The sequence below is a fragment of the Notothenia coriiceps genome, unplaced genomic scaffold (assembly GCF_000735185.1).
Source record: "Notothenia coriiceps isolate Sejong01 unplaced genomic scaffold, NC01 NC01_scaffold00037250, whole genome shotgun sequence".
In the NCBI taxonomy this organism is placed as follows: domain Eukaryota; kingdom Metazoa; phylum Chordata; class Actinopteri; order Perciformes; family Nototheniidae; genus Notothenia; species Notothenia coriiceps.
In genome coordinates this window covers 8812492-8825519 of record NW_011369951.1, presented here as the reverse complement: position 1 = coordinate 8825519, position 13028 = coordinate 8812492, and the positions used below count along the sequence as shown (strand labels likewise).

The following is a 13028-nucleotide window of genomic DNA, read 5'->3' as shown; positions in this document are numbered from 1 at the left end:
CTGTCTGTCCTCATAAGCAAAGTAGTAAACATTGTATAAAGATACATAAAGTGAAAACTTGATACAAAATCCACAATCAATTACAAATTAAATTACAATTTCAAGAATCTGCAAATAAGGTGGTCTGTCCTCATGAGCAATGTAAACAACATTGTATCATTTAGATACCGAAAGTACAATATATTGAACACTGTGCTGCTGTCATTTCCCCCTAATGATAACCTGAGATGGTGAATTATAACTCACAATGAAAATTGTTCAGGAAAGTGGGTATAGAGTAGACATGTAGAACTAGATAAGCTTATGATAAGCCAGCCTTGTCTACTTATTAAGGAAAAGTGGGAGGTTCTTTTTAATGAACAGTAGCTTCTCTGCTTTATCAGCCATAAGTCTGTTCCTCTTCTCATCAAGCACATGAGAGGCAGCGCTGAACAGTAACTCGCTGTCAGTGCTTGTGATTTGATCTTACTCCGCATATTTGTCCGGGTGTTTAGATTTCAAGTGGTGGAGTAATCCCGAAGTGGTGAAAGTCTTTGCAGTTACACCCCCTCGAGAAATGTCAGCTGAACACGTTTTACAAATCGCAATCCGCGCCTCTTTCTCTGATATTTTTAAATATCTCCAAGCTACAGACATGTTGGCTGTGAGCCAGCCGCGAGCATGGTCGCGCACCGTGCTTTTTGATTACGTCATCACAACAACACGTTAGCTTACCAATGTAACCCTGTTCTCTGACATTCGGTCGAAAGCCGAAAGGGCCTTTTTAACCATTTTCGGCCGAATATTCGGTGCATCCCTAGAAAAAATATTACGGGATGTACTTGAATATCCATGAACAATTTTGACTACATAATTCACATACAAGGCTAAAGCCTGGATGAAGAGGTTGGCCTGATGGATGAAAGTTCTGAAGGGTGAATTGTGACAAAACACACAACTAATGCCCAACGGCACTCAATGTTGTTAAGTATTATTCTGAAGGACTGTTCAGCAAATTTGGGTCACTATGAATGTAATGAATATGCCAAAACAAAACTATGAGTTTCATAATATAATTATTCATAATCTAGCAACAAAACGGCATTGTACATAGATATAAGAGCACCATAAATAAAAGTAATTAATTCCCAAGAGTCACTGTGGATGAAAATGTGATGAAGTGCTACATAGAAAACCTGCAGGTGAGTCATACATGTTAGCCTTAATACCAGCCATTAGTCATGGTGTTGGCTTTGGCTATGCTGTTAGTGCTGGCTCAAGCTGTTGAGACTCATCAGCCTCGGGTACATATATAACGTAGAGTTGTTTGCTGGCTTCAGGCTGCCAAACTGCAGAGCCAGACAGCTGGTAAGGTACTGGCACAGTATCAGCCTTTCTTTAGATTGGTTGTCCATTTGGAGGAAACGGAATTCTGCAACCAAGACTTTCAAGATATTATTTAAATGTTTGTTTACCTGGTGTAAAAAGGCCTCTGGATCACTATCTGCAGGAACAGTTTAGGAGTCAGCATTACATTTTTCTGGGGGTTTTCTTTCAATGTAAAATTGTCCTCACATTTGTATGACACATAAATAAATAGAATATTTTTTTTTATAAAACTACTTCTTGCTGTTCGCTTAATAATGATGATACAGGTCATTATCTTTTTCTTTAATTTTCACGCATGTTCTAGTATTTTTTCCTTCAAAATATTACTGCTTACCCACTTTCCGATCAGCATCATAACAATCTCATCTTGTTTTATGTGGTCTTATCTTTTCAGAGGACAAGATTATCTTTTTCTGGATCGATTATAGTTTACATGTGAGCGCAGAGTTTTTTCTTTCTTATCGTGTGCTGAAAAGAGCAGGGCTATGAAAAATATTGGTCTCTTTAATGTAGCAGAGATGTTGAATTCCACACGGGCAAAAGCCGCTTCAAACTGAGGGGGTGAAAATCAAAGTAATTTAGCACAGTACAACTACACTCTAAAAATCACTCTTTTGTTGTCTATTTTTCTTAAAGAAAGACTGTAATGTTTTTTAAATTAACTGGTACATTGTGCACTTCTAATACATTTACGGAATAAAAAATCAAGCAGAAATTAATTTCACTCATTGTGCACCTTTTATTAAATGGAAGAAGGAAAATGGACATGCTGAAAATGATAGTTTTTGAAAAATCACATGCATATTGACCACATCAAACACACACCCAGAAGCTCCAACAGTGCATCTGTTGACAAAGCAACTATTTACTAAAGAAAATGCTCAACTACTTCAAAATAAAGTTATTCTGCCAATGACCTTTGCCCAGTATTCAAATGAATCATTTCTGTAAATCTCATGTGTTTAAATACAATTTGAACTCTGATACAGTAAAAATTAAACAAACCCAAGGAGTTTTTCAACAATTTAGTTCATCCATATAGTTGGTACTAGAAGTTAGTCACATAGCGAACATTTGCAGGGCTATTTGGCCAGCTACAACAGTTTGGAACATGCTAGAGCTACTCAGTCACCAAGGCTCACCCAGTAAACTAGCTTGCTAACAGAGTTAGCTAGCTAGAGAGTTTCCTAGTTAGCTTGAACACTAGCAGGGAGATAACAGTTTATACAAAATATGTATTTGTACAGTAACTAGGGTCTGTTAGCAATAACAAAAAAGCAATAGTGCAATGTTTCCAAAAGAGTAGGATTAAGGTTAATGGTGCAATACAACTAAGAAGCTTCTTCATTTCAAATGATCTGGCACCGTCAACACGGTTTGCTAATAAACAAAAGCGCAAATTAGCTTGTCACAGTTTATTAAAGCTGAATTTGATGAGAAAGATTAGCAGATATTTCGCCTACTTTACCCAAGCAACCAGATCTGTTGATCTCTGCAATTCCATTAACATGTATTGATTTCGCTCTGAAATCTGCTGTATCAACTGCTGTGAGGATGAGCCTTATTGCTGAAATGTTGACCATAAGTTGTATTAAAATGTGTTGATTCCAATTCATTTAATCTTAATGGTCTTAATGGCTTGACGGATGTATTTTGTTATAATGCACAACGTCAGTCCGTTAATTCCACACGCATGGATTAACATCGATTTAATACATTAATGTAGCCTTTGTTTCTGCTAAAAGAGGTGTCGACCAGCTGGGGCAACAAGAAAATCGGCGAAATCGAGTGTTATATAAATATTGACAATAACAACCGACTGTTGTGGTAGCATTTACTTGGCATTTCAGGGTATTTCTCCACCTGTTGGGCCATGTTAACAATACTGTGTAACTTTCACGTTTGAAGGGACGAAATCGTGAAATCTTCACGTCTCCCAGCATGGTAAATAACGTCTTGGCGTGATACCGGGTTGGTTTCATCACTGCGATTAAAACTGACTGTTAACCTTGTGTTCTAGTATGATAAATAAAAGAACATTGTACCTTGAAAATCAATGCATTCCAATAGCAGGTGCATTTGACCCGTTGGCGGTTTTAGGTATACAGCGACCCCTGGCGGTTATAGTGTTAAATTGCATAACAAAAGCACCTGAACCAAGTGCATGTGTGATTGTGTAAACGATTGATTATTTTATTTGTATGCATTTGATGTGGTGAGTGTGTACTAACGTGCAAGGGATATTTTGATTACTAAGTCAATACATCTGAATAGCAGTTTCATGCATAAAAACACAGAGCAAGTTCATTTCTGGACATTTTCTGCCTGCCGCTTCTTTCAGCTGATAGTCTCTCAACAAATCAGAAAGTAATGTCACTCCAAAGTTATTTCACCAACTGGAAGCGAGAAGTAAATGTGAAGCATTCTGTCATCCAATCTACACTGAAACGAAGAAATGAAGAAATCAGCAGTGCTTGTATAGATTGTCTCATTTATTTTACTTTCCCGCCTCCAATAGTGAGTCAGGGAAATCTGACAAGCTCACAGACAGACTCGGGAGCCTTGATCCTCAACATAGACACAGTGCATACGTTTAAAACAGTGATTTTAACCAATGTGTATTAGGCACGAAACCATCAAGAACTGCAAACATGAAAAACTCTTGTTTGTCTCCAAGTATGGTTGTTATAATGGAGCAAGGGGAGCCAGTTTGGATTGATACACTTCTTTAAATGGGAGCGGATTTAAATGCTTTCTATGTTGATTGGCTGTTATGGTCCCAGTGTGCATGTTGGTTGTGTAAAATGTGAAAGTTAAAGGAAATAATGCCCATCAACAGCCTCTAAAAAAACTAAGACACCTAATGTGTTTTATCGTACCGTTAAGATAGATCTAATTGAAATGCCAGCTGGCAAGCCAAATCGAACCAACATTGGTCCACGTTTCCCGCTTTAGCAGCCCTGGTGAAGAAGAAAAAGAAGTGAAGGAGGGAAAAGAGGAATGCAACTCAATAAACAGAGAGCAAAGAGAGAGAACAGGTGGGATCAAATGCAGCGGCAGAGATATGGGGGGAGAAGGGAGCAGTCGGGAGTCGACACTACGATCAATCAACATCAATTTAGGTCAGCTTACTCACAAAACAGAGTACAGTACACGTCCTCTGGAGCTTTGAGCCTCCTGCTCCTAGGGCAGAGCGAGCCTGGCTGCTCCCCTGCGTATTAATTACATCTACTTATGGCACCTGGGAGTTTCCTAGAACTGTAGGTTTTCTTATTTAAAATGTTTTTTTTTAATTGAATTTGCTGCTCTCACGCTGGCACTACAGCCGGTTACCCTCCACGCGCTGAGTGCTGCAGTGCTATGAATTAGCTTGTGACTTCAGTCATGAAAGCTTTAAAAGTTCACACTTTAGAGAAGATGGAGCTCTTTATTCTTTGTTGAAACAAAGCTTTGTGTTGTGTTTACATTTCTTTGTTGGGCGTTATGTTTAGACAAGAAAAGCATTGATTGAAACATGAAGGAAACGGGGGGTTACGTATTGTAACCCTAGTTATATAAGCACAGGTGGAGCCCTCTATTGGACTCTATGGGTACTACTCTCTATCATGCTATGCGTGCATTCACCTACTGAGTTGCTCTTGTGGGAGCGCGCGCTCCGCCATAATGCAGTTTCCACTCAGAGAGAAAAAAGCATTAATCAGAGTTTTTATGCTAGGTGCGGTGTGTCTCCTAACAACAACACGTTGGTCATAATGTCCCTGCACTCGCATAGCGCTTTGATAGCACTTCCTGCGGTTTATCACACTCACATGCGCACACCCGCTGGTTGCCTCCCTCTACTGGAGTTACAACTGGGGCGGCGAGTGGGAAATATGTACAGACAACATTATGGTGAAGTGTGTAATTGTGGAGAGGAATAACTCTTAGACTGGGATAAATGCTATCGTTTTTATTAAAAGCATTCTTCAGTATTGACACATCATAAAGGGAGGAGGCGGGATTCGCCCACGTCGTCCTGGGTGGAGAAAGCCATCTCCGCCGGGACTATTCCTCCCACCGCCCGTCATCTCCGGGAGGACGGTGCACCCCATCCCGCAGCCCTCTGCTGACACGGAGCCAGGACAGAGGCCCATCGGGATCGCCCGGCCTGGCTGGAATTGAACCCGCCCCGTAGAACCAGCCGAGGGAGCAGGAGAGGAAGCGGGAGCCATGGGCGCATCTCTCTCCTCCTCACCTTGACTCCACGCTCACCCCACTGAGGGAGAGCCAGCGGTAGCATACGGCTGAGCTGCGCTCTTCCCTCCTCTAAGCGGCTGAAGCGCGACCGAGGTGATCCATCCGAAGAGCCATTGCGTGGATACGGGGGCTCCAAGGACATCATCACGGTCCTTCTTGGAGAGCGCCGTGAGTCCTAACCACTGTGGCCATGCAGGGACAACACACGGCCAGCTGCGGCGGCTACACCATGGACCAGATTAATCACTCCGGTCTTCCTGAGACGGTGAGGCGGGGCTTCCTGCTGAGGGGTGATCAGCGAGACCCCTAACACGCCCAGATGATTGGCCGCCACCGCCAGCTGTGCCCCGAGTCGGAATATTTTATCAAGATACTCTAGTGTTTCACAGTCACGAGGCAGCAGGGGCAGGAGTCTTCTCCCCTCCGCCCAACCTGCTGCCTGTGGGAGCAGATGGGCCGCCAGGCTCATCGAGGGGGGGCACACCAAGACACGATGTGTCCGTGCGGCCCTTCACCCTGAGCAAACCTGCCATGCCAGCCACCGGAGCGCTCGTCTTCAGAGGGTGCCGCCACGTTGCCTCCACACACACTGCCAGATATCTGGCAACGGGGGCGAAACATAGGCCGGCTGGGCTGGCTGAACCGGGCCATAAAACCCCTGACGGAGGCGGCTCAACGGTTTGGGTGGTAGCAGAGGGGGGAGCTCCGCCGCCTTTGCCATCACCAGCGGGAAATCCTGACGGCAGATCTGCGCGGTGTACCCTCGTGGACGCCGAACTCAGAAGTGCCCGACAACGAGTAGTCCTCGTCTTCTTCCTCCTTGACAAACGGGGGCGCCCGGCACGTCGGAATGGCGAACACTAACGATACGTCCTCGGCCACCTCCTGGTCCTCCATTTCGACCGCCTCAAACTCCTCCTTGTCCTGCGCCTCGTCTGGCGAGACATAATGCGCCTAGAAGTGTTCCAGGCGATGTTGGCGTCTGAGCCGCGGGAGCGCACAACAGGCACTGCAGGACAGCGAATGTTTGCTGCCCTCCACCGCGTGGTCAGGCCCCAAACACTCGAAGCACAAGCGGTGGGGATCAGCACCCGCAATTAAGCCCGGACATGTAGGGCAAGGCCGATGTTCAAGGAGTGGTGAGTCCATATTCTTTCACTTTCTTCTATCTATCTTCTTACGTTTAGATTCAGTTGTTGCTGCTCGCTGAAGAGAAAAAGGATGGCGGTCGGGAGGCGTAGCCGCCGTATATATACTGTGGGCCTGCGCGTGCATTCAGGTAGGCTCGCCCCGATTGGCCGGCTACGTTTATGCAAATCAGGAGGTGAATGCATGCATAGCATGATAGAGAGTAGTACCCATAGAGTCCAGTAGAGGGCGGAGCCTGTGTGATATATAACATGTATTTTAGGTCTCATTAAGTTCACACTTATTTGATAATGTTTTTGTTGGCCACTATACAATATTTTAGTGAACAAAACTCACTTGTTCATGAACATATTGCTGATTTTGTGAATTGGAAGATTATTTATTAACAAGTGTTCTTCATTATGTTAATGTTAAATATAAATGTGATGGCATAGCTTTTCCTAATGTGGGAAATTAATTATGTCTTCCAAATTTCTTTGACAGAGACTTAATTAATTTAAGGATAAAAGGAAAATGTATTGTTACAGTATATCAGAGGGTTGTGCTACTAAATGCACATATACTCCCATTCTGCTACATAAGAAAAATATGTTAAGGTTGAATGCAGAGTTTACATTTGAAAGTGTTGAAGCCTGAGGAAAGCAGCCCATAAGTATGGTGGTTTTAAATCAGGGGCTTTACTTTAACACCCCTGATATTGCAATAAGTATTTCCTCTACAGTTAAAGGGATTTAGATATTAGTGTTAGTCAATGTGAAGTGTGTTGTGGCCTTCAGGGTTCTTTTGACTTTAGTTTTTATGGTGCCTTGCAACCTTATGGGAGATTTGGACTTCAACCTACCTAATTTGACAAGCTAAGACAGGACAGAATAAGAGCAAAGAATATGAACATCTTCCAAAAACCTAACCCTAACCCAATATAGAATACCCAGAATAAAACTTTTTCAATGAAAGCTTGACAAAAAAGATCAATCATTCAAGTCTGTGTTGCTAATTCATGTTTCTCAAAGCTTTTTTTAAGCCTAGCAAGTATGCAAATACAGTTTCATTCGGATACTACTGTACACATACTTTGAATTCTCTGGTGTTTAGATGTGGAAATAAATTAAATTATTACAGTTGCTCTGGTAACAGCAAACATCTCATTGCAATTTGTAGAAGGGAGATATGGGTATTTCCCTGGAAAGAACCCCTAGCGCGAGGACTGAAATATTTTTTTTCTCGTGATAAATCAATGGACCTGCAGCTCTGCAATGTGCTTCTTTCCTTTATGTCTCTATTTCATGTCCTTACGTTTTTTCTCTATCATCTCCTCTACAGTCTTTCCTCTCTCATCTTCCTTTCATCTTGTACCCTACTTCCTTTGCTCGTGTTCCGTCATCTCCTTTACCATGCCCCCCCCCCTCTCCCTCTCCTGTGGGCCATCAGAATTCATTACAGGCTGGGCTGATTCATGGTTCAGTCCCACATCATTGGAGAGCATGGAGGCATGCTTATAAATCTGCAGGTACATGCTACTACACCCCCCCCACACACACACACACACACTCACACACACCATGCCAGGAAAGATACACTGCATGCATACATATCAGCATATCAAAGGCCTGGATAAAGCAACATAGGGCATGAAACAGAGCGTGAATATGGACAAAAACACACACACACAGAACATGCAATTACACCCACCCATCACACAGACACATTTAGAAAACCATCAGCAGTACACCCTGCAAACCATCATTAGGGGCAGCCACCCGCTGAGTCCTGTACATTTGTGGCAAACGACTCCAGGATTCATAACTAGCGGGGGGGCCATGGTCCCTTAACTGCGCGGAAACACTGCAAATAATGATTTTTTTTGTCAATGTGTGTTTGTGTGCCTTCACTCTTGTGTGTGTGAGCAACATCAAGGGTGTCTTTTTAAGGAATCAGCTGTTCCATTCCTTCGCCATCATGGTCTCATTCATTCTTGGCTACCTCCAGTGACGTCCAATCTTATTTATATGAGTAAACAAGGCAGCCTTTATCATCGTTTATTATTACACGGCTAATTTTAATTCTCCATTCTGATTTGTCAGTTTTTACATTACGCAGCCTGTTCTTTTTAGATAACAGACCGTTGCAGGGACAGTCTGAGCAAGGGACTATGTTCATAAATAAGTCTGGGCAACTCAACGTTAGCTGTAGCATCCATCATTATCAAAGAACCATTGAATACTTTTTGAATAATCATTTTAAAAATTGTAGAGAGCATGCAACTTGTTGATGATGGCAAACCTGCCTTCAGTAAAAAAAGAGAAAGGACAAAAAGACAAGAGAAGGAAAGACGTTAAAGACACAAAGAGCTGGATGAGAGAGAAGTCAGCCAAACAAAACCAGACAGGAAGTTAACGCTAAAGGGAACACGGTATGTACTCTAGAAGTGTTCAAAGACGGAAAAGAACATTTGAACAGATATGGACAGTTACGAGTCAGAAAACCTTGATAAGTTCTGCTATTAGTTTAGATTAGGTTGCCCCGCATTTACAACCAATGCTTTGCAGTAGAACAGACTGTGTTTTCTTTCAATATAATGGCCAGCTTGCAACATAATATCTTGCCTGATCTAGCTCCCTCACTAACCCAATCTCTTATGTGTTGTTGTAGCTTTTTTATATTGTTCACTTAATAGATCTATTATTCATGTGTTTGATAATGAGGGATTACTTCTCCGAGAAATCTCAGAAAGAGGCTCCCGCTGAGAGCCTTTTCCACTAATCTTAACTTGGTAACTTGCTACAAATTATCAGTTCATTTACAATAGAGACTGAAATAGAAGGAGATGCAAGTGCATATATAATTGATTCCATAAATTATCACATATTACTGATTGAACTTTAGTATAATGGTGGTGGCTCCGTAATTGCAGTCACAGACCTGTCCAATGAAAAGCTACTGTAAAAAAGGACCGTTACAAATTGTGTACATGTACAAGACCAAGGAAGCAACATGGTATATATTTTTTGGAACAATGCAACTACATGAAGCAATAAATTACAAATTGGAAGACACAGAATGGTGGTAAAGCCATGTCAAAAGTATCACATGAAGTTGCTGTTTAAGATATAACCAAGACTATGTGGATGGTTAGTGTGAAATTATGAAAATATTGAAGTGCAATGTCAAAGATTTAATGGTCAGAAAAGTAAATGAGTCAGCAAAAATCAAAAGCTTTTTGCAGTCTTTGTGGCGATGCTAGTCCATGGTTTCCAAACCGATAGAAATGCTAAATTGCATACCTTTAATCCAGTTATACAGCCCCTCAATAGAGTGGTGCATGGATGACATATTTACCTGGAAGTAAGCTGCGCATGGGCAAAAATAAGATCAGTGGAAAACGAACCTGTTTAATAAATACACGTTTTGTTCAGCCGGATAATATCCACATGTCTACCCTACTTTTATAATTTTACAATCATAAATCTAATCGCCAGAAGCAAAATGCTAACGTTATGCTATAAATGAACTACATCCAAGAACAGCAGGGTCGCACGACTTCAATGTCACGCCAACTTAAAAATACAGATTCGAAATTGTACAAGTTGAAGCGTTTGTTTTAACAGTTTGCAAGAGCGCAGGTACTTGCTTTCAAGCAGAACAGCGGCAAACAAACTTAGCGGGAGTGTTTACGTGTTTGGCGTAATGACGTACAACGTCCTCGACAACTTCTGTAGTCCGATTAAACCACGTGTTAACAACCATCGTTTATCAGACATGTAAACTCTTCAAAAATCACCAGTGGGGTCACTGCTGATGTATTTAATGTTGTAGAACAAAACGTGATCCGTCTCTTAAATGTTTGTCAACCACAGACCATATTTCCAGCTATTTTCCAAAATCCTATGGAGAAATCCCATTGACTCTGAGACGAGAGAACCGTTAGTGGTAAAATGCTAACTAACTTCTGGGTTTTAGGACTTGTCAGTGCACCACTCTATTATGCTCACTGTCATGACTTACTGGAACACTGAAATGGAACTGAACCATCTTTGATTTTATTAGATCTAGCTGTGCTTTTCCTGCTGACGCAAGTCAAATTGTCTGCCATGGGAAAGCCATTTTTTTCAATATGAAACTACAGTCCATATGACCACAATCAATTTTCCCCTTAAAGGTCAGTCATCGATCACTGGGTAATGGAAGTGAAGGTATATCTCATAGTCACTGGAGTCATGTAGTAGATAATTGTAGTTCTTGTCACCTGACAGGTAAGTTACAAGGGTGTTGTAGTTGTAGTTGTACGTATCATGTGCTTGTGTTTTAGGATTGTGTGTGTGTGTTAACATCAGTCTGAGTGTGTGAATGAAATATGGGCCAGGTAGTGTGCCAGCTGAGGCCTTGGCTGGGCGGCCTGGGACGTAAGGAGATGTAAACAGCGCAAGTCAATGTATCATCCTCAAGTCACTAAGCTCGCCAGAAGTCGCACACACACACATTAAACACTACCTACACACACACACACTCCATCTTTCCTTCCTCACGCCTTCTCTACCCTCCGTTACACACTCCTTCATTCCATTCACTCACTTTAATTAACCCCCCCCTCTCTTCCCCACTTCTACCCTCGGGCTTGCACAAATGCATGCCAAGCCTCCGAAACACACACATTTGACTTACTAAATAGAAATTGCAATGGCAGACACACACACAAAGACACACATACACTTTAGCTTCTAGAAGAAAAGCATCATGCTGCAATAAAAGGCAATTAGCAGTAATAGCATCTTATTATAGGATGACTTAAATATTATATTTATCATGAAAATAACTTTTTGAATGAACGGTAGGTCATGAAGCTTGATTAAAAATAGCTGTTCCTCTTAGTTTTGGCTGAAAAATTGGTAGAATATATCACAGACAGAAGACTGACAAAAACAATATTGCCAATACCAATTACCTATGGAATGCCGTTTAAGCCAAAATTAAATAAATACATACATAATTAAATAAAAAATACATAAGTATATATATATATATATATGCCTATGAAATAAATAAGGTTATGAAATACATTCTGAAATAAATATATAAATGTACATTTAAATACACATTTATTTATTTCATGGGACTTTTATTTCATAATGACACATTTATTTACTTCAAGAGACTTTTATTTCATAATCCCACATGTATTTATTTCAGGGGACTTTTATTTCATAATGCCACATTTATTTATTTCAGGGGACTTGTATTTCATAATGCCATATTCCATTTCCATTTATAATATTCAAATGAACGTGGCGTGGTTAGCTCAAAGATCCAGACGAAAGCAACAGCACCACAACACTGACTCAATAGCTCTTGTCTCACACTCCAGTACTCTTAAGTGGTTTGCCAACCGCCAACATACACTATGCTACTTTTCCACCAAACCGGTTCCGGTTCCAGAACCATTTTTGTGCTTTTCTGGTGCTTAACTGGTTTTTCTCTGTAGCACCACTCGTGTGCCAACCAGGTTCCAACTTTCCAGCGCTCAGAGCCCGACTTCTGCTGCATCATGACGTTACCGTTTACGTCGCTGATTTTCTCCCAAACGCCGCTCACAACAAAAACAATGGGGGACTGCTTTGGGTTGATGGTTGTGTTGCTTTTAATCATACGATTAAATAAAATAACTACTTCTCAACCCTTATACTTTTCTCCAGAGTGCCGTGGTTCATTGTTTTTTAATGTGGTTCAGCGGCATTTACCTACAGTACTGCTGCAGTGCTGCTCATTCACCGGAGTTTGTTCTCCCGGCCGCTGTAAAATCTTCCTTGTCTGACTGTCACACAAGCAGCTGATCAATAAATAAAAAGGTGCAGTAGAAGGACTTTAGGAGCATCATAAGAGGCCAACAAGAGTGTCATGGGTGTGAAAGTTGTGAACAGCTATCCAGGCCAGTCTTTAAAGACTTTCCAAGCTGTAACAATGCTGCTAGTGTTGATGTCATCTGTCTACCATATCCTCTTAAAATACTCTGTCTAACATTATCAATATTGTGAAGAACTTGTTTCTAACGCTTATTAAATATAGCAGAAAACATGCATTATTGTACTCGGGAAGGGAGTTTGAGAGAGATTGCCCTAAAAATGCGCGCGGACGAAATGACGCACGAAGGGTTTGGGGGGCCTCCCCTAGCGCAATACCGCTTCAGTTGCGCCACTTCTGTGACAGACAAGAAGAGTATGTGACAGACAAGAGTAGTCAATTCTAATGTGTAACACTTAATGTGGAGAAAGAGATGTGCTGTA

At 41.6% G+C, this 13028-nt stretch overlaps 1 protein-coding gene across 1 annotated transcript in view; it reads left to right on the top strand.

The window, feature by feature from the left end:
* LOC104967259 (disheveled-associated activator of morphogenesis 1-like) overlaps window positions 1-5783 on the top strand; it is a 7848-nt gene extending 2065 nt beyond the window's left edge. The window contains exon 3 of the mRNA XM_010796674.1: window positions 5679-5783. Within this exon, the coding sequence (XP_010794976.1) occupies window positions 5679-5783 (105 nt within the window). The remainder of the gene's footprint in view (window positions 1-5678) is intronic.
* The last annotated feature ends 7245 nt before the right edge of the window (window positions 5784-13028 follow it).